Source organism: Melospiza georgiana, chromosome 28 (assembly GCF_028018845.1).
Source record: "Melospiza georgiana isolate bMelGeo1 chromosome 28, bMelGeo1.pri, whole genome shotgun sequence".
In the NCBI taxonomy this organism is placed as follows: Eukaryota; Metazoa; Chordata; class Aves; order Passeriformes; family Passerellidae; genus Melospiza; species Melospiza georgiana.
This window is the reverse complement of record NC_080457.1, coordinates 2,087,474-2,108,908: the sequence shown is the minus strand read 5'-3', so window position 1 is coordinate 2,108,908 and position 21,435 is coordinate 2,087,474. Positions and strand designations below refer to the sequence as shown.

The window sequence follows — 21,435 nt, the reverse complement described above, 5'->3', positions numbered from 1 at the left end:
CTGAGAGTGTTGATCCGTGCCAGGGGCCTCAGCCACAGCCAGTGAGGAGTGTGCCTGGTGCAGGATGTGGGGCACGTGTCCTGGGCACAGCACACATGGTGTCACCAGTGTCACAGGGCCTTTCTGTGACACAAGCCCATGGCAGTGAAGCAGCACCAAGGGAAATTACGGCTGTGGCTTTGGGTGGGAGTTTGAGGTAGAGTTTGTATCACATGAATCAAGTAAATCACTAAAGAATTCTGTGTTTTGGCTGTGTAAGTAGCTTTGGTTGTTCCCTCTAATGTTAATGTGATTATTTTGCAGAGGTTATACTTTTGCATTATTAAAGACCAAATGTTTTTATTGGTTAACAAATTGCAAGCAAACATAAAACACTCAAGGGAGTGGTGAGATGAATCTCCCTCAAGGATCTACAGTGCCAGTATCTGTTACTGCTGGTGTCTGGCCTTTCTGGGCATTTTATGAACAGACATCACACAGGATTTCTGACCAGATTTGGGTGTCTGGATTAGGATGAAAAGCTTCATGTCCCCAGAGCAGCTGCTGCTTAGCAGGACTCTAAAATTGAGATTAGCTCATTATAGATATCTGCAATGTAGAGCCTGCCTTGGGCAGGTGAGTTCTGCTCTGCTTACCCTAAATGCAGAAGTTTAATAGAATAGACAGAATATGGAAGACTTGAGCATTTCCTACAACCAAGGCAGCTGATCTCTCAGATCCCACAGGACATCAAATATTCACAGCCATGCTCCAGCTGTTTGTCCACCCCTTGCACCAATTCCACTCTCACTGGCTCACTTCTCCCTGTGCTTTCCCAGTGTCCCAGCCCTTCACTCCTCCTGCTCACTGAGCTGTGGGTGCAGGAAGCCAGGACAGGGTTTCTTTCCCATATCTCCCAGTACTGACCACCTGAGAGGAGTTGCTGTAGCTTCTTCCCACCTTCCCTTTCCAGGAGCCATGCCCATATTGCTCACATGCAGAGCCCAGGCATGAATTTGTTTTTGTTGTCTTTTCCTGTTCTCTGGCTGCCCTGTGCCTACAGAACCATTTCTCACCCTCTTCTCCATACATTTAAGTCAGGAACAACATGGACACGTGAGAGACTGTGTCAGTACAGCTTTTACCATTCATTTTTTATATTGCTGCTGATCTCTTAAAGTCTCTTTGCCATTTGTTCTGGAATGCAAACACTGAAAATTTACATCTCAAAGACAATGCTATAAATATCAATAAAACATCATTTCCCTCCAGCAGCCTCCCTTACCATTAGAGCTCATTCATTATAAAGTGAGTATGAACCTTCACTGCCACAGTGCCCCATTCCTTGCTGCTCTCTGTAGGAATAAATCCATGACTGCAAGGAGAAAGCTGCTTCAAATGCACAAAAAAGGTACCTCCAGCATCTCCATGTGAAATGGCACAAAATAAAATATACATAGTGTTTGCTTCAGTGCTTCACACACTGTTCTCTGCAGTCATTCTGATACCGGAAGCACAATAAATCTTAAATATTTAAGCATGCTGTGTTAGTACTCCAGGCCCTGCAACGATCAGTAGGTGCACTTAAATTTCCTCCCAACAACACCAGTTCAGTTGCTGTTAGAGACTGAAATTCACAAATAATCTCAGTTTTCATGTCATGCCCTCTATAAAATAGCAGCAGCTCTGTTAGTCCCTGAGCAGTCCTTGTGGGTCACTAACTACTGTCTGATTTCTATAAATGAAACCACATTTTGACAGTGCTGTCCTGGTGGGAGGATTATCTTTTGGGGATCACTAACCCTGGTAAAATGAATATATAATATACTCCAGGATCACAGAATAGAAATATCATCAGTATTGGTGATGGCTTTTGGGAAAGGGATAATGTCCTGCCTACACCTGAAAATCCTATTGGTTAATAAAAACCAAAAAGCCCCTTTTCTTTATTTGGCACATTGATACGATCACTAATCCCCTCATTTTCTATAAAATTTAAACAGAAATAATGAAAAAATGTTTATGTGGTTCTCATAAATGTTAATCATGTTTGTGAGTGAGCAATTCCACCTTCCCAATTCATGGCTGATGACAGCCTGCAATAGAAACCTCTCCTTTTCCTCTCCTGAACCCCCACACGATCCGTGCCCCCGGGGTTTGTTCCATCTGCTGAAGGCCATCATGGGAACAAGAGGCCACTGACTCATGGAGACAGATCAGGCCTTTGATAACCTGCTTTCCACTGCCTTGCCATGTCTGTAACATGTTTTTCTCCAGCACAATTATGGCTGGTTTTTCCATGTCTTGTCAGCCATCCGTAGTGAGTAGGAATCTCCCAGTTTCTTGGACTGTGTTTTTTTGTGATTCTTGCATTATTCATGGGTGACACTGTGAGTATGATGTGGGGAATTATTCTGAGGCTTTGAGCAGAAGCTGGACCTGTTTAAGTCTAGATATTGTTTGATTTGGTTTGATGGAGCCTTTTATATTAAAAGTGATGCTGGGATCCTTTTAAAATCTTACAGACAGCTAATAAAACCACTAAATTAATGCATAGGGCTGAAACACCATAGCTGGAGCTCATTTGGTACGAAAAAAATCCACTTTTCCAGCAATCAGTTTTGTATTTGTACTTCTGTGAGCCTGTGCAAACACACCAGCTTCTGGTGTTTTTTTTCTGTGAGTCCTGACACAGGTGAGATGCCATTCCATGGAAACAACACAACTTGTCCTACTCCACCCCCCTGTTAAACAGGCTGCCATGATGATCAGTGCTAACTATCAGGCAAACAATTAGGCAGCAGGCTATAGTAAAATGGTAATTAAAAGCTTGATGGGGAAGAAGGAAAAAAAAAAAAAAAGAAACAAAACCCCCTTTTCTTGCCTCAAGGGACTGGAAGCTGCACGCTGTGGTGCACATGGTGTATGCTTGCCTGCAACCATAAAAATACACCGTTCCCATGGTGCTTCCTGTGTCTAGTCTGAAAAGAGACAAGCAATGAGAGAGGGGGGGGGAAGCTCTTGATTTCCCCTGTTCCTTTATGTGCCCCCAACACTGTTACCTTCAGTGGCCAAAGTTGGCACATCTTTAATTTAAAAATTAAATTAAAAAAAGCCACTCTCCTTCCTCTGGGAGTCGCAGTCAAGCACGAATGTTTAATTATGTCTTAATTCTCTCAGCTGTTGAGGCAGACAACTTTTGGGGTGTTATGAATGTCAGCGAGCTTTCATGGTTGTGAGCTAAAAAGAGATAAAAGGCACATTTGTGGTTTATGGATGTTAATTGCTGCTGCACTGAGGTGTGTGAGGGGGGCGGTTGAAAGGCTGGAGAGAGGCAGGAGAGGTGACAGAGCCTCACTGGGGCGCTCAGCGAGGTTCCAGCGGTGCTGCAAGAACATGCACTTATCTGCCTGGAAAGGAAGTGCCGTTTTTTATCAGAATATTTCATCTCCCAAGCCCAGCTCGAGCCCCGGCGCTCATGGGACTTGGGGTTATCTCACAACATCAGCAGAAGTTCACTGCAAGGGGATTTCTGTAGTGTTAAACCCAACGAGGAGCCTGTGCTGAACGGGTCAGGCTTCTCTAGGGGCTCTACTGGGACTGAAAGCCGCGTTTTCCTTATCAACAAACGATCCTCTTGACTTTGTTTGAACTCTTCAGACTGTGCCGTCAGCGGCAGGAATGCTGCCAGGCACGCTCGGTGACATCAACGGGGCGGTGGTGTCACCCAGCCTGTAAATGATTGACATCAGCTGGACTATCCTGAGCACTCAGCACTGACACAGACACTCGGATACTCTGATTGCCTGCAGATAATCAGGAAGTGCGGCTATTTCTCGTTCTAATTAACCCATTATAGTGATTAGAAAATAGAATTTACTTTTGAGATATCCTGACTCCCAGTGGAAGCTTTGAGACAGAACAAGGGCTGGAAAGAGAATGGGTGCACAGTTAATCAATAGATGATGGCCTTCATTCCACAACTTTTTAAACTCCATTTTTTCCCACTTGTTCTACAATGTGTATCTTGGATCCATACAAAATAATTCCCTGAAATTAAAGGTGAGAGAAATATTCATTCCTTTGGCATTGCAATAAAATCTGGTCCAAGACTGATGAGTTGTGATCCCTCCCCACGCCCCCCAGCAGAAAATAAGTGAAGATGCAGAAAATGGCTCTGGGAACTCAAATGACATGTTATTGTAGGAAATAATCTATTTTTGGAAATACAGATTAGTGAAGAGGAAATCAGTTAATGGGGATGAGTCACATTTTGCCCCCAAACCAGGCTGTTCACTTGGCACAAAATGAGTTGAAGGGACAGGTTCACTGTTTGTGCTACTGAAAAAGTTTTGAGAAAGGGAAACAGATCCACAAGAGCCAAAACTTTACTAAAATACACAAATAGTTCCCTGAGCATTGGAATTGATGGTTCTTTTAACTGAACTGCGCAGAGTTTGCAGCGGGTGCTCAGTGCCTGTTTCACCTGGGGATTTACCGTGTCCTCAGCGCTGCATCTCTCCACTTCTTGTTCCGGCTTTATTTCCTTCTGCTCTGCAGGAGCTTTAGGAATTCATAAACTGGGAGCTGGGCTGGTTGTACTCCCGAGGAGCAGCGTGTGGCTGCGCTCACCTGCCGTGCGTGCAGCTCCTCTCCTGCTCTCCTGGTGCAGGAGCTCCACCTCAGGATCGGCTCCGGGAGCTGCAGGTGCTCCAGAGTCTCTGCTGCTCACAGTGACCACGAGAAATCTTTAAAAGTCTCTTTTCCCAGCCCAGCGCTCGAAGAAGGAGTCAGAGCTCCTAATTTCTCTGTCTCAAGGTTGTTTATTGTTTCTTATGTATAAAATTCTTTCTCCTGTCCAGCCGAGGTTCGCTCAGCAAGACAGTCCCAGGCACTCTGCCTGCCCCAGGGCGGTGTTATCTTTTATACTAAAAACTATGTATACAGTATTTACAATAACTTCCCAATACCTATCACCTATGTTAGACAGTGAGCTTCTACTCTAAACCAATCTAAAAGTGCCAACATCACAGCAGAAGATGGAGGCCAAGAAGAAGAAGAAGGAGAAAGGCTGGACATGCCCAGATTCCTCCATCTTGCCCCCTGAACCCCTGTTCTAAAAACCCCAAAAAATCTTTTTTTCACCTGGTGATAAATTCACTATCATTCTACTTAAACTGTCATGGCTTGTAGATCTTCATATAAGGTTGGTAATTTTTAACATGGGTCACAATTAAGACCATAGGGATCTGTGCCAGGGTCTCTGAGCCCCCTGGCAGGGGTTTGGACAATCCAGGACAGCCAGAGGAATGTCCTGAATTTCAACACCCAACCAGCATTTTGAGCAATCCTGCTCTTCCAGGGAGGGCTGGATTTGTTGTGCAGACTCCTGGGAACATTTAGGATGGGAAAAAGCTGTAAGTTCTTGCAGCTGTAAGAGCTGTAAGATCAGTGTTACTAAGGGAACACAAAGCGGATGCATTCGTCTCTCTACAAGGCTGTGCTTAAAGTAAACTACAAATATTTGATTAAAGAACCTCAAATAGGAGACAACACAGGTGTAATCTAAAATTCAAGTCAAGATTATTTGCTACTGGAATTTTTTTATAGTTCAATCAAATCAGTCCAAGGTGTTCAAGAGCATCTGACCCAAGCTCCTGCCTTCAGCCTATATGTGTTAAAATTCCTCAGGTATTTATCACAGATTTCCCTGTTCTTCATGATATTTTATCTTATTTTCTCTCCATATTTAATTTTTACCACAAGAATATATTGCATTGTCAGGAAGGCTCCTGGGAGATGAATTTACAAAGATTAAATGAAATGACACATTGAATTTCTCAGGTTTGAAGTTCATTTGAAGCACAGTTGACCAGAGCCGACCGTGCCTGAGTGGTCGCATTAGTGATTGGTCCCTTGATATAAGTAATGCCAGTGATTATCTGAATTTAACATGTGGCCTTTCTCAGTCTGACTGTTGGGTCCAGATGTTCTCTGATTAACTGTCTCATTGAAGTCTGATTTAACGGTTGTGATTGTATCAGCCTTGCTGGACTTCAGGAATTGTCATTTTAGAAATGTTTTCTCTGGTTGATGGTATCTTAACGGCAAAGGAAGGGAAGAGCTTGTGCAGTTTCATCTTTTTCTGTGTTTTTTTTTTTTTTTTTGTAAGAGGGAGACTTAAAAGATATTCAAATCTGAAAGGATAACGTTAACAGGTGTCAAAATTAAAATAAATTTCATCTGGGACAGGTGTTGGAAAACCTGGGCCCTGCAGGCCTGAGGATGTGGGATGGAATTCCCTCTGTGCTCCCCTCCAGCACTGGGGGTGTAGAAAGTTGAGTAAAAATGGCAAATTATTGCCACTTTTAAAATTAAACAACCAAAATACAACCCCACAGTAGTTTCAGCATACACTAGCTATGGTTTTCCAGCCCCTAGTCCAATTTGTCCCAGGGAAGGTCATTCTGCCTCCCCAAATTCTGTTTGTAGTTTCAGTTAAGAGCATTTAAATGAAGTTAATGCAGTTAAATGCAGTTAAATGAAGTTAAATTCCATTTCCTTCTCTAAACTCAGCACTGCACAGTGTTGCTATGCAGTTTGTCCTGTTTTACTCCAGCTTTGGGAACACTCAGTTTTGGGGACTATTTCTCCTTTACCTCTATTTCTGTTAGTATAACTTCAACATAATTTGGAAACCTTTTGAATGAAAATCCTAGAAAACACTGGAGTATGATTAGGCAGAAATTACAATAGAAGGGAAATACTGTGTGTGAAATCATAGATTTCCACAGGAATATTAATATTTATAAGAAAAATCATTGTTTTAAGTAAGATGCTTGAAGAACCAGTTACATAATTCAAGTTTCCTGATTCACATGAGCTTGGAAATGATGTGTGTTGTTTGGTAGCTGTTATTTTGCAATTAATTGTACAACTAGATAAATTACACTATGCTTTAATGATAAAGAGGCACTGATATTAATGAAGTAGAAAATACACATCTGAGCACTTGGAAAATGATGCCTGGCTGATTTTTTTTATTTTCTTTCCAATTCTCAGTGCTGCATTTCAATTTGATTTGTTTCTATTTTTGTTTCAAGTCACAATAAAACCAAGGAGACTCATTACCATTGAGCCTGCACTCCACAAAGGGGAATGATGAAAGTTTCTCTCCTATATTTAGAAGTGAAATTTCCACCAGGTGCATTCTGCACTGGGTCATTTAGGAATTACCCCTCACATCTGCCTTATAAAGCATCTAAACAAAATAAGTACTATTTATTTTTTTTGTATTGAAGTGACTATTGAACAACAGTACCAAGAAAATACTAAAAGGCACAAAGAAAAAATAAACCCAAAGCCAATATTTCCTAGTAATAAATACAATATTTGGGACTTTTAGTGCAGAAGTCTGGCTTTGGCCTGTAGTGACACAAAAAAGGACCTGAGGAATGGGACAGGCCCAGAGTCTGCACCCTGCAAGGGCATTTCTTGTCACCATGTCCTGGTTGGGGTGGTTCTCTCTGCTGTCTGGCTGCAAGTTAATTCTGCTCTGAGGTGATTGCTCTTTCTTTGTTGGCAAACAATGATCTCATAGCAGCTGTTGGGAAAAAGGGAGCCCAGGCTGGAGTAGGAGGCAAAACAAACCAGGGTGGGCCAAAAAGGCTTGAAATCTTTTCCCTTCCCTAGATGGATATCTGCAATGGGGTAGAAGAAAAACATGGAGAAAAATTGTCTTAACTCAAATAGTGTTGCCTCATTAAAAAAAAACCAAAAACAAACTCATGTTGCTATTGTGTCATTTCACATTTTATAATTTCCCATTAGTTACAATCTCCAAATTCTCAGTATATACATGTAATTGTTTCCTTCTTGTTTGAGGAAAAAAAACTTAGGCATAGCATAGTTTATTTTAATTATTTTCCCCTGGTTTATAATTTTTATGGGATGTACTACTCTCTTTATTCAACAAGGATAATGGAAATTTTTTATTCATGACTTATCTTTGCCACCAGTGTGTTGATTCCACTGCTGAGGTGTTTCTCACAAACATGCAGGATTCTGCCTTGAATCTGGAAACTCCACTCACTTTTTCAGCTTCACCACTGTCTGAATCTCTCATTCTGGGAGGGGAGCAGCTCTGGCATGTGTCTGTAGGGTTTTGTGGGGATAACAGTGATGAATCATCAGTTAATACCTGTCAAACCCAGGTAGTCACAAGAACCCTCCAATATCGACTCCCTTCTTGTTCCTCAGCATCTGAATCCCATTAACAGCTGTCAAAACCTGGTAAACTATTTATATGCTTTCACAATTTGTTTAATTGGATAGTTAGGAAATGGCATACAAGAAAAGCTTTCCTTTTTCCTTTTTTTTTTTTTTTCCTTTAGTCTGGCTGAACATCTGTAGCATTAGGGGCTCATTATCTCTGAATTGGCACAGCAAATCAGCAGCATCATTAAAATGCCACATTAAGATGATTAAGTTTCTTTGTTACCCAGTTGACTTTTTGCATGTGCTGAGGATTTCACGATTATGACCCCACTCCTTGTAAAACACTTGAGCTACATCACCCTTTCCTGCCGTTGTCTTTAATGGCTTCTGGGTTTTATTCCTTGCGCTTTTCCCATCGCTCCTGGTAAACTTTGCTTAACAACAGGACAAAACTTAGGTTTTCTCCCTGGATTTGATGCCAGAGTCTCAGATTAAATGGAGAATTTAGGGGGTTTTTCTACTGAAACTTCCTCCTAGAGAAAACAGCTAAGATTCAGAAACCCTCCAACTTGCCCTCATTATTTGGCTCTCTTGACTTTTTTATTTCTGCGTTTTCAACCTGGAGAAGAAGAATTGCATGGAGATGTCAGAGCAGCCATCCATTATCTGAAGGAACCTAAAAGAAAGCAGAGAGGGACTCTGCTTCAGAAACAGGAGTGACAGGACAGGGGGGAATGGCTTTAAGCTAAAAAAGGGAAAATTTCTGTTGGATATTTGGGAGAATCCCTCCCTGTGAGGGTGGGGAGGCCCTGGCACAGAGAAGATGTGGCTGCCCCATCCCTGGGAGTGTCCAAGGCCAGGCTGGATGGGGCTTGGACCAACCTGGGAGAGTGGAAAGTGTCCCTGCCCAGGGCAGGGGGTGGGACTGGATGAGCTTTAATGTCCTTCCAACACAAACCCTTTGTGATTCTATCATTTTATAGAGCACACACAAGCACTGTTTGGGTGGTGACTCAGTCTGAAGTTGCCACCGCAGCTTTATTTTGGATTTTTTCCAGAACCCATTGTTTTTACAATGTTTCAGGTGAAACAAAAATATTACTCTGGAGTATGTCTTTCATCTTGTAATCATCTCCCCAGGAAATGAAACCATGTGCATCAGCCTTAACGCATCACACCAGCACTTTGTTCTATAAAAGCTGCAGCTTTTTTTTTTCCTCAGTGTATATTAACTCCATGAACTGCCTCAAGAAAAATAGTTCCCTGGCTTGGACTCTATGAATGCTTTTTTATTCTCTTACAACCTCCATACTTGCCTAATAGAAGAGATGATAGCACTTATTTTTTTCCACTGTGGGAACTTTGTTAGTGTTTTTAGGGATAATTGTGTTTTTCCTCAGTTAAATTTCCCTATTCTACATGAAGTCACAGCTTCCTTCCTCTTGATTAAGGCAGACCAGTCTGGAAACTCCCTGATCTAATAAAATATGTTGATATGATTTTTAAGTGACAGATACAAACCTTCCACACATCTGCCAATCTCCTGATCACATGGTATTCCCTGTGCATGCCAGTGCAGAGAAAAGTCTGGGCTGAAAAAGTAATCTGGTGACTCCAGACTCTGCAATCTCTTGGTTAATTTTAGTACAGCCTATACCAAGCCATCTTTTCCTCAGACTGCTTTGTGCTTAAGCTGTCTCCTGTCTGGCTGTCAGCAGGTGAAGCAGCCTCTAAACCATCACATGTGAAAAATCCCAACTCTTCTAATTCATATTTGGGTTTAAAAAGTCCATTCTCTTGTGTCTTTTCTTTGTGCCAATCATCAGAAGGTGAATTTTCCCGTGGAAATCCTTCAAATATCTACAGGAAAACTCTTGAACTTTGGATGCCATGAACAGCTGAAACAGCCCCTGTTTTTAGCAGAGGCAGTGATGGAAAAGCCTTGATCAAAACTCAGGTGCATTCTCCTCTGTTACTACAAGGAAACACGAGCCTTATGTGCAGTGTGGAAACTGCAGGGGTGATTATTTTCCACGGTGGAATCATAAGAAGATTTGCCCAGTTTGCACCAGTACCCAAGGATGCGCCATGGGGGGCTCAAACAAGTGCCCACACTGTGCCACACAGGCCCTGGCACAGCTCTGGAGCTGTGAGCCAAGCACTGTGGTGAGAAAGAGAAGCAAACAGCACAGAAGCCTCTGTTGGAGGTCACAGCTTGGCCTCCACTGCTGAAAACTGCGTGAGATGCAGACGAAAGGTGAGACGTTGAGTAGAAAGTGGGAATTGAAATTGTTTCTGAAAGCACCAACAAGGTGCAGCTGCACTGGGTACTTCCTTTTACCATGCTGGGCAGGATGTAGCAAATTATTTTGGAACAGCCTCCTTTTGAGAGGGAAAAAAAACAACCAACCAACCAAAAAATCTTCTTTTGTTTCCTTTTTGCCTCCTGGGAAAGGGATGGGTGTTGAAATCTCCTTTCAGCAACTGGCAATCATTTTTCCTTGGAAAATGGAAATGGTTGTATAAACTAATTTTGAAAGAATCTTGATAACAAGATCACCCTCACACCCTTGGACATGGAGTTGGCAGCAGAAGGCACCTGCAGAGGAAGTTCTGTTTTTGTGGAAGCAGGAATCTGTGGGATGTGAAGCAGAGCTGGGACTGAAGGATCCACAAAGAAAACCTGCCCATTTTTGGGTGAATCTGGGGCTCCCTGTGACCCACTGAGAAAACTCCTGAACCCATCTGAGCTCATCCAGGACTGGGGCAGCAAATCCCACCAGCAAAATCCAAATATTTTCCAGGATAGGGGATAAAACCACACAGAATGGGAGAAAACCCTTCTTCCATCAATATCCCCATCCAAGGAGAGCACGAGAGGGATCTCAGAGTTTTCCACAATAGTGTGGGTTCTTGTTTAGGAGAAAGAAACCATCACCCACCTATTTCCCCCAGCTCAGCCCAAAGTCAGACAGACTGGCAGAACTTAATACAATCAATTAGGACAGAGGAGTGATTTTCCCCCTAAAATGTAGCTGAAAATGTTGATTTCATGAAATTCTAGGTTGCCAGATCTTTGTTTTTCAGCGTTGCTTTTATGTCGTCACCTCATTTTCACTGCCACCCATTGTTTGTTCTCGGCATTTGATGTGGTTTATTACTCAGAACCAGAGCTAATACATATTCAGCAGTTCATGTTCTGTACTTTGGAGAAGGGACAAGTGATTCAGTGCCAGATTGAACTGTCTAATCCTGGGCTGGAGGGAGGAGCAGGTGGCCAGAGAACAAGGCTCAAACAGGAAGCCATGTGCTGCGTCTTGTGGTGCTCCTCTTCACTCGGTAGCTTGAGGCACAACTTGAGTTCCAACCTTCGTCTGTCTCTTGTCAGAGAACCATGGAATGGTTTGGGTTGGAAGGACCTTAAAGCTCATCCAGTCCCACCCCTTGCCTTGGGCAGGGACATTTTCCACTCTCCCAGGTTGGTCCAAGCCCCATCCAACCTGGTCTTGGACACTGCCAGGGATGGGGCAGCCACATCTTCTCTGTGCCAGGGCCTTCTCACCCTCACAGGGAGGGGTTTCTCCCAAATATCCAACACAATTTTTCCCTTTTCCAGCCTAAAGCCATTCCCTCTTCTCCTGTCACTCCAGCTCCTGATGAATTGTCCCTCTCTGTCTCTCTTGTGACCCCTTCAGACACTGGAAGGTGCTGTGAGGTCTCCACACAACTCTTCTCCAGGCTGCCCCAACTTTCTCAGCCAGCTTTAAGCAGAAAAAAGCAGTCCTGGCAGTTATTAATGATTTTAATGGAAGTGCTGGTATTGTTGGAGTTAATTATGGAAAGGAAATTCAGCACCCTAAGCTGGGAGTCATCAGTTGTTTATACAGTGTGACCAATTTGCTTGCATTTTCACTCTTTAGTAAATCATTAGCTGCCTGTTACATCCACCCTTGTCATGGAGCTGCATTCATTTAGGCCATGCCTTTGGATTCCTCTGGACTAGCTACAGGTCCAGGAACTTGTTTGAAAGCCATGGATGCTGATCTTCAGGACTTGTCAGGTTCTTTGCCACATCCTCACAAAATCAGGAAAATCTTTTGGCATTTCTGGGATACATTTATTTATCAGGAAACCCTTAACCTCTCTCTGCTAGTTTTACTCACATTGTAAATCAAGATTATCAACTGCTCCTCACACATCTGAGAGCTATGGATAAAAACTGTGATTTGCAAGTGAAAATTTGGATTATTGGTTAGGCTTAACTAGTGAGAATCTATCCCATGGGAGAGGTGGGAGTCCTGCACTAATCAGACATATTTCCTAGGCTTGTTCTAAGCACCAGAGGTTCCACAAGAAGGTATAAGTTTTAAGATATAATTACTTATTTAATTTGTGTCTTCCTGTGTTACCAATTTACAGAAGCAACCTGAAATGCTGATTTCTATAAAAATCATACTTGTGAGTGGTGTGAAAAAGTGGGTTTTTTTGAATCCTGGCTAGTAATTTCAGGATATGTTTGTACTGTCTTATACATTCATAATATGTAGAAGGAAATTCTCAAAGATAATTACCAAGCAGGTTAATTGCTTTCAAAGGTTATCTCACTGTAAGTGTCCATGCCCAGTGAAGTTCCACATCTCAACTTCATTTCTTCATCTGCATATTTCAATAAAACTTTTAGGAAGACTGATACTGTTGTTTTCTATAATCTTTAGTGCATTTTTTCCCTAAGGTGGATAAGATTAGCCTTTTTTCACTCCTGTGCTTTGTTTTACCTGCAGATGATGTGATTAAAGTGAAAGGTGAATACAGTGAAAGAGAGGAGAGTGCTTTAAATTCCGAGCCAATGGAAAACCTGGAAGAATCTGAACTGCCTTACACATATCCCAGAGAATATAACGAATATGAGAGCATTAAACTGGAAAGACACTCGGGTTCATATGACAACGTCAGGCCAGCTAGTGGAAAGATGAATTGTGATATCTGTGGATTAGCCTGCATTAGCCTCAATGTCTTGATGGTTCATAAGCGTAGCCACACTGGTAAATATCCCTCTGTTGTTCTTGTAAGAGCTGGAGTACTAAAAATAAGATAATTGATAATCTAGATTGGTTATTTTTAAAAAGAATACCAAAATCAGGGTTTCCTTGTTCCGTCCTTGACGCCACATGTGATCTTTATCAAGTTACTCATTGTTCTGTGCCTCACTTTACCCACCTTTCTTCTTATCAGGATTGAATAGTATTAAAAGCAAGTTGGTGAGGCATTTTAAGAATTTTGGATGAAAGGCACTATGTAATGCAGTATTTCTGGCACAAAGCAAAAGTTAATTTGGTTTTGTGCTGCCATTTTCAGTCTGTATATAAATTTCTCTCTGTGCCATACTTTGGCAACAAACCAATGAGCATCTTAAGTTTCAGCCTGCAGTAAGATAAGGCTTTTTTTTCCTTCTAAAAATTGCTGGCTTGTTGGAATCAGCCTCCTCCAGAGCGCTTCTTTCCATGGAAGAACTGTGCAGTGCTTTCCATAGTCCTACATATGCTACGAGCAGCTCTGACACCAGAGCCGCACCTCCCTCCCACTGAAGCCACACTCTGTGTGTTTCTATAGAAAGCAATCAATCCAATATCTCATTCTTTCCTCTTCCAAAATGGCAGAGGACAGCATGATACCCACGTAACCAATAAATGTCCTTTTCTGTATGTCATTTTAAGGTGAACGGCCATTCCAGTGTAATCAGTGCGGAGCTTCCTTTACTCAGAAGGGAAACCTCCTCCGCCACATTAAACTACACACAGGGGAAAAACCTTTTAAGTGTCACCTGTGCAGTTATGCCTGCCAGAGGAGGGATGCGCTTACGGGTCACTTAAGGACACATTCTGGTAAGTGACTTCACAGGCTTCACTCCATGTGGTTTGGATGTGTGTCACTGGGACACTCGGTGTGGAAAAGACAGACAGCAAGGTTTGCTCAGCCTGTGAGAGGCTCAACGCAGAGCAGTGACCACTCACTGGTGTTTCTGGAACTGGCTCTGCTCTTGGTGCAGAGAGAGGGGCCACGGGAGCCGTGTCACAGCCCACAAACCTGCTTGCACAAATAACTCCATGGTGTTTTCACAGAATTGTTTTGGTTGGAAAAGACCTCCAAGATCATCAAGTCCAAGCTTTAACCCATCACCACCTTGTCAGCTCATTTTCATATGAGTGCAGCTGGCTGTGCCAGCAAGCTCTGAACTTGAGGAGAGTGTAAGATGTGCTTTGCTGGGATTTCCTCCTATCCCATTCTGAGCTGCGAGGAAAATCCCAGGAGCATAATTGCAGGCAGATGACTGTTGCCACCTCACTGTGGTGTAGTGCCTTTCATCTGAATCTCTTAAAATGCTCAAGATGTTTCTTCTTAAGCTTGGTAGGGTGTTCTGTCCATATTACAAATGGGGAAATGGAGGCACAGAGCTGAGGTGACTTGGATTTCAAGTCAGGTATAACTCGATCTTAGCTAGTTCGAGTTCTTAGCTAGTTCAAGCCAGGTATAACTCGATCCCAGTTCTGCAGGAGCCAGGCTGTGTTTGCCCTTGAATTTGTCTTTATCCTCTGTTCTACATGGGCTCACAAAGAAAACATTGATTCTAAATTATAGGTGTTATCTCTGCACTGCACTGTACAGAAAAAAGTTCAACCTCACAAAGAATCAAAGTTTAAAATTATCTTATCTGCCAAGGATAAATGAGATTCTGATTTAATCAAGACCAGCAGCGTAGTGCTGTCCCCCATCAGCACCATGCTTCAAGCAAGACAGTGTTTTAGTGGTCTCTTGTGGTTATTTTAATTCTTTTATTGTTCCTTTTTCTAGTGGAGAAGCCATATAAATGTGAGTTTTGTGGAAGGAGCTACAAGCAGAGGAGCTCGTTGGAGGAGCACAAGGAGCGGTGCCGGACTTACCTGCAGAACGCTGGCATGTGTGAGGCTGGTGAGTTTATCACATTGCAGTGGTTTTGGGGTTTCAGTGCATTACAGGGCTTATAAAAGATCATCTGGTGAGCTGTTAACCCACAGCCTGAGAACAGCTTTTCCTACACTCCTTTTCAGTAACCTGAGGGGCTGTAATGTTCTAAAGGGGCGGGTTCATCGTAGCCCTCAGGCGCTTCTACTTTAATCACTTTTTTCTTTAAGTGTTAATTTGTGTAAAAACATCTAAAATACTTTGTACCCAGCATTTCTGGAGGTGTTGCTCAGTGAGTTAAATTATTCCTACATTAATGTTGTTATGTGGCTCATTTTACAGGATGAGTTGTTGACAACCACGTGTTTGACGGTTCCTTTTCTGTTAGAATTTGCAGCAGTTTTAGTGACTTGGATCTAGGGCATACAAAGAGACTGGTATCCCAAAAATCACTGACAGATCAGCTTAGGAGAGAGTGAGAGGCTGCTTTGAATATAGAGCTGCCTTTGGAAAAGATGAAATGTATCAAAACATGTTTTTTTCTTATTTTCCATTTTGCAGTCTCAGTGCTGCAGTTCCAAAATACTTTGGTGAAAAGTAATCACCATAATCTTTGTCCTTGCTTCACCTGAACTGCTCAAATCCTAAAATGAACTGTGTGATTTGGATCTCACAGCACAGCAGTAAGTCAGGAAAAAATTGCTCTTCCATTCAGAGTCAAGGAGTGGCTGTGACCTCCCAGAAAACTTCATGACTGATCTGAGAAGAGCTGAGGTCACAGTTTCAGAACTCAGGCTCCCATCTTTCGCTATACAGCCTTGAAAAAAACACCAAATAATGGAAACATGGAATCACAGAGGGTTGGAAAGGACCTTGAAGATCATCCAGTGCCATAGGGAGAGACACCATCCACTAACCCAGGTTGCTTCAAGCCTTGTCCACCCTGGCCTTGGACAATTCCTGGGCAGCCACAGCTTCTCTGGGCAACCTGTGCCAGGGCCTCACCACCCTCACAGGGAGGAATTTCCTCCTAATAACTCTATCAACCACAGAAAGGACAAAATTCTGCAGGAATCATCACAAGCTAGGCCTGAAAATCAGTGTGAAGAGCCACTGGTATGTGATAAAAATCTTGGGTACAGGAATCCCTACACTGTGCAGAGAGTGTAGGTTGGTGTTTCAGGCTTTGTGACACATGCAGGAAACCTCCCAGAGAACCATGATTTACCCAAGTGTTTCATAGAGGTTTTTAAGAGTTTAATAGTTTTGAGGGGGCTCTCTTCTTGTCAGCAAGTGACATATTTCTTAGAGTATTTGTAAAAGTTACTGGTAATCAGCTCATCAGCAAGTTCTGGGTTTGGTGAGAGCCCTTACACGTTGTAACTGTGGTTTGTGTTACAGTACACTCATCATGGCCATCACCCAAAGTGTCCAGCTGTGAAAATGGAAAACATGAGAGCTGCTGCAGGTTGAGATGCATTTCAGAATAGCATTCTGAATTCTTAACATTCCCCCCTTACCCCAAGCCTGTGGTGCAGTTCTTGCTGCAACACTGCAGGGAGCCTGAACTGATCATAGGGAATGGAAACTCCCAGAGTGCCAAGAGGGGGCTGCTCCCCTGCCTTGGAGACTTCACACCCTTACACATACTGCAGTGATCGTAGGAAATTTTATGAAAAATGAGAACTCCATCTAATTCTCTGGTATCAACAGGATGTTGGGTGGCAGAACCAGGGAGAGGGAAAGCTGGAAAGACTCTCAGGAGGTCATTCGCTGTGTTTCATTGTTTTTTCCCCCTAAGTTTAGCATTTTGCATTTGCTTTCAGTAAACATCCTCTTTCCATTACTGATCCTTTCCTTACTTCTCTGCATCACTTTGAATTTTGGTGTTTTTCTGAATTCCCCTCAAGCTTCTCGACCAGGTCTGGTGGAAGGTGTCCCTGTTCATGGCAGGAGGGTGGAACTGGATGACCTTTAAGGTCTCTTCAAATTCAAACCATTCCACAATTCTATAATTCTCACATGGAGCCATCTTTAGACACAAAAGTGCTCTACATGCCACCATTCCTAATTATTAAAATATTTTAAAACATCAGGATGGTAATAACCATTCTATTTGTTTTTCAGTGCCATGCTTTCAGTGCCATGCTTGCATGTTCTAAATGTGGAAATATTTCTAAAAGAGAAGTTTCATGTAATATAGTTGGAGCATTGTCCCTGATAACATCTCTCTCACATTTTTCTCATTGCACAATCACCCAACTCCGTTCCACTCTCCCTTCTTGAGTGACCACACAGAGATGCTACAGGAAACAATGCCTCTAATTTCAGCTTTGTGCTTGAGGGCTTTGCTAACATTAGCTGCACATTCTAAAAATTCTGCTCACATTGGTTGGTGTGGCAGAAACCACACTATGGGAACAGCTCAGTGCAGGGTGAGTGCTGGTGTGAGCTTGGGGCTGGGACAGCAGCTGCTCTCTCTCCAGCTGCAGGGTGACATGGTGGCCCAGAGATGGATATCCCATCTCTGGAAGTGTTCAAAGCCAGGTTGGACAAGGCTTGGAACAACCTGGGCTAGAGGAAAGTGTCCCTGTCCATGGCAGGGAGGTGGTACAAGGTGATCCTTAAGGTTCCTCCCAACCCAAAGCACTCAGTGAACCCATGATGGCCAAGGGACAGCACCTTTGGAGAGGTGGCTCCTCACCCAGCACCCACAGGACAGCCTGAAGAGTCCTTCCTCATGGATAATTCACAGTGGCAGGAAAATGATCCTCTGGAAGTGCAGGATTACACCTGAAATGTACACTGAGGCAGGCAGCAGCACTGGGAGCAGCGTGGAGACCTCTCAGGGGGGTCAGGGATAAAAATCAAACATCCTCAGCCCTGGTGCTGGCTGAGCAGGAGAGGAGCTCCCAGCTGTCAAAGTGGTGAGATCAACCCCGTCTTTACACCATAGAAAATTCCATGCTTAGGAGCTCAACTTGCCATGTAATTCCAGAGCCACTGATCAGATCTGACCAAGAAAGGGATTTATTTCAGCTGCAGAGTTCCTTTCAGCATCCTCAGAGACTTTTTATTTTGCTTTCTGGCCCTGCAGTTGAGCCATCAGAGGCCTGATCTTGCAGGATAACCCAAGATTCCAGGCTGCTCTTCAGTGCTTTGGAAGTCTGGATTTTCTCTATTTGTTTTTTTCTCACTGTGATTTTGAGCAAAGCACTTGACCATTTCTGTAGTCCAGCCTGAATTTTATTTTTAGATCCATGTTATAGTGAGATAATTACTTATTTAAATCACCATGTGCATGGAATCATCCAGAGGGAGGAGAATTGAAGAGGGACACAGGGTGTGATTACTTCTCTATATTTGAGAAGCCTTTAGAGAATCTGGAGTGATTAAAAAACTTTTTCCTAAATGCTAAATATTATTCTTGGATTGTTTAAGATGTGATCCAGAAGAAAAAGTTGGATGAGATAATTTTCTGGGTAGAGAGAGCAGTGTTGTGGATGAGAACCTGTATAACCACCTTCATCTTACTGGGAGCAGACATTGTTTCCCTAAGGCCAGATTGTGGAAATGTCATCAAAGACCTTTTGTGACCCATAAATAAAGATTATTTTTTCTTTAGGAAAAAACAGCTAGTAGCAAGGAGTCAAAACTCCTAATGTGAAGGCAAAGACCCTCAGCATTAAAATAAAAGAGCAGAGAACCATGAACCTGCAAGATTGATTTACAGAAGTCCCAGAGCATGTTATGTAGGTCAAGAGTTGCTGTCTCTGCAGATCTCCTCTGAGGAAAAGCTCTGTTATTCCTGCAGGAAGCCCTCATCTGCCCTCCTGACATTAATTTAACAATTAAAGTTCCCTTGGTGGCACATAAATAATGTTGACAAGTCACCCCTGATGTGCTACGTGCAGCTTCCAGTGTGCTCCTGGGGCTGGAAGGGCTGAGAGCAGCTCTGAGGATGAGGAAAAACACCCTGAAAATGTGGAATTAAAGCTTTACTACAGCAGCACGTGGGTCCTCAGAGTGCAGCTCCTGGAGGTAAAGAGTGAGGAAAAGAGGAGCTAGAACAATAAAATCATAAAACCAAAGAAGGGATCAGGGAGCTGCTTTTATGATATGGGTGAATTGTGTTTTCTTTCTTTTTTCTTTGCAAAGAAAAAAATACATTTTTGAGTACACCATTTGTTGGGGTTTTTAAAATTTAGATTACTGCTGTTATGACTTGTGCAATGATCCAGCCAAGATTATGAGGCTTTGGGTTTGGGGGTAGTTCAAACCTTGGACTACAGTCATCTAAAGTTAATATAAAGCTGCATATTCCAGGCTTTGGAGCATGAGAATTAAACTGAAGTCCTGAAATTAAAAACCCTATAATTTTCAAGACCAAACCCAAGCAGGTGATTACACTCTACGTCTCTTCCTTCCCCTCAGAGTGTCACCTTAACCTGGTGTTTTGTCTCACTTTGTGCATTTGGGTATTTTATGCTGGGAGCAGGGATGAATACATTTATGAGAACCTCCAAAGACACTGGATTAATTTAGAATAAAACTGAGACTAGAAGAGCAGTGTGTTATTACCTCCAAGGCACTCCATGCCCTGCTCAGGCCTGGCTGTCACGTACATCCCAAGGTTCCAGGACTGTGACCAAGCAGAGCCAGGCCCTGTTATCCCATCCTCCCTGACTCATATTTGCAGCACCAAGCACCTCTGAAACACTTGATGTTTTCAAACTGCTGAACAAACATGAACAAATAGTTCTGGCTGAGGTTTGGTGAGTCATGGTTTGTGCTGACTGAAACTCCTGTTATCAGGAGCAGCACTGACAAACAGGTACAGAGGACAGACTGAAACGCTCAGGGAAAGGCTGCACAGGCCTGGGAAGGATGAAGCTGCACTTTCAGCACTTGGGCAAACAGAAATTTAAGTCAATACTCAATAAATCTGTGTTTAGCAGGACTGAAATATCAAAGTGTTCCTATCACTTTCCTTTGGCACTGCTTGTCTCTTACTTAGGTTATGCTTCAGGTATTCAGGGAGGCCTCATTTTGGCCTACCAGTGCCTTAAGGGGGTTATAAAAAGGAGGCAGAAGGATTTTATATCAGTCAGAGAGTGACAGGAGAAGGGACAATAGTTTTAGATGGCCAGAGGGCAGGGTTGGATGGGATGTGAGGAAGAAATTCTTCCTGGGAGGATGGTGAGGCCCTGGCACAGGTTGCCCAGAGAAGCTGTGACTGTCCCTGGAAATATCCAGCACCAGGTTGGACAAGGCTTGGAGGAACCTGGGATAATGGAGGGTGCCCATGACCATGCCATGATCTTCAAGGCCCTTCCCAACTAAAATCATTCCATGTTTCCATGATTCTATATTTAGATTTGTTGGTGTATGTATGGTAACACAGCAACCAGGACTCTTTCACAGTGAGATCCAGCATTTTATAGCACCTTGGGAAAGTCAATCACCCCTCACTGGGTGCTGTGGAAAATGGGAAGAGCCTTAATTGGCCTGATCCCAAGGGAGTCATCACAGGGCACTGAGACTTCTCCAAAAATTAGAAATTTGGGAGGTTGTAACAAGCTTTAAAACACAGAACAATCGTGTCCTCACCTTGCAGATCCCACCTCCTACAGACTTGGACAATCCTTTAAGATGTGTCCAGTTCTCACCACAGTTATTCCTGCCAAGGGTACTTTTAGCAATGAATTTACTCTTCATTATAATTTTTAACATAAAAGCAGCAGTCCAGATGGGTGTTGTTGAGGTTTGAGCAGGGTTTGGGGGGGAAGCCACAGCAGTTACGATCAGTATTAGTGTGGTAGTAGTGATATGAGGTGGCAGCTCTCCAGCTCAAGGCCTCTGCAGCCTCCAGGAGCTGAGAGCAAGCACAGCCTCGCTGCAGGGCTGGGCACTGCTTAGCACAGCTGAGGAGAGCTCTGGAAAATGAGAAGAGCCTTAATTGGCCTAATCTCAAGGGAGTCATCACAGGGCACAGGTACTTATCCAAAAATTAGAAATTGGAAGTTGTAACAAGCTTTAAAACACAGAGGAAACATTCACAGTTAATTTTAGCTGTTGCATTTAGGAAAAAAATATTAAGTGACAGAAACACCTGGGGGAAAAAGAGTTAGAAATTTTGAATTTTCAAAGGCTTTATTGCTTTTATTTTACTGGAACACTGATACATATCATACAAGTTTCTTAGTGATTCGTTAAGACATCTCTGACTGATATCTGAAAAGTTAAGCAAGAACACTGAGTGTCTCCTCCTGCAGCTCGAAGCACTGAGTGTGCAGGTGT

The 21,435-nt window shown here is 43.0% G+C and overlaps 1 protein-coding gene across 1 annotated transcript in view; it reads left to right on the top strand.

Moving 5' to 3' along the window:
• Positions 1–21,435, top strand: part of IKZF3 (IKAROS family zinc finger 3) — a 35,845-nt gene that overhangs the window by 6,814 nt on the left and 7,596 nt on the right. Inside the window, exons 4-6 of the mRNA XM_058041628.1 lie at positions 12,978–13,238; positions 13,911–14,078; positions 15,046–15,162. Of these exons, the coding sequence (XP_057897611.1) occupies positions 12,978–13,238; positions 13,911–14,078; positions 15,046–15,162 (546 nt within the window). The remainder of the gene's footprint in view (positions 1–12,977; positions 13,239–13,910; positions 14,079–15,045; positions 15,163–21,435) is intronic.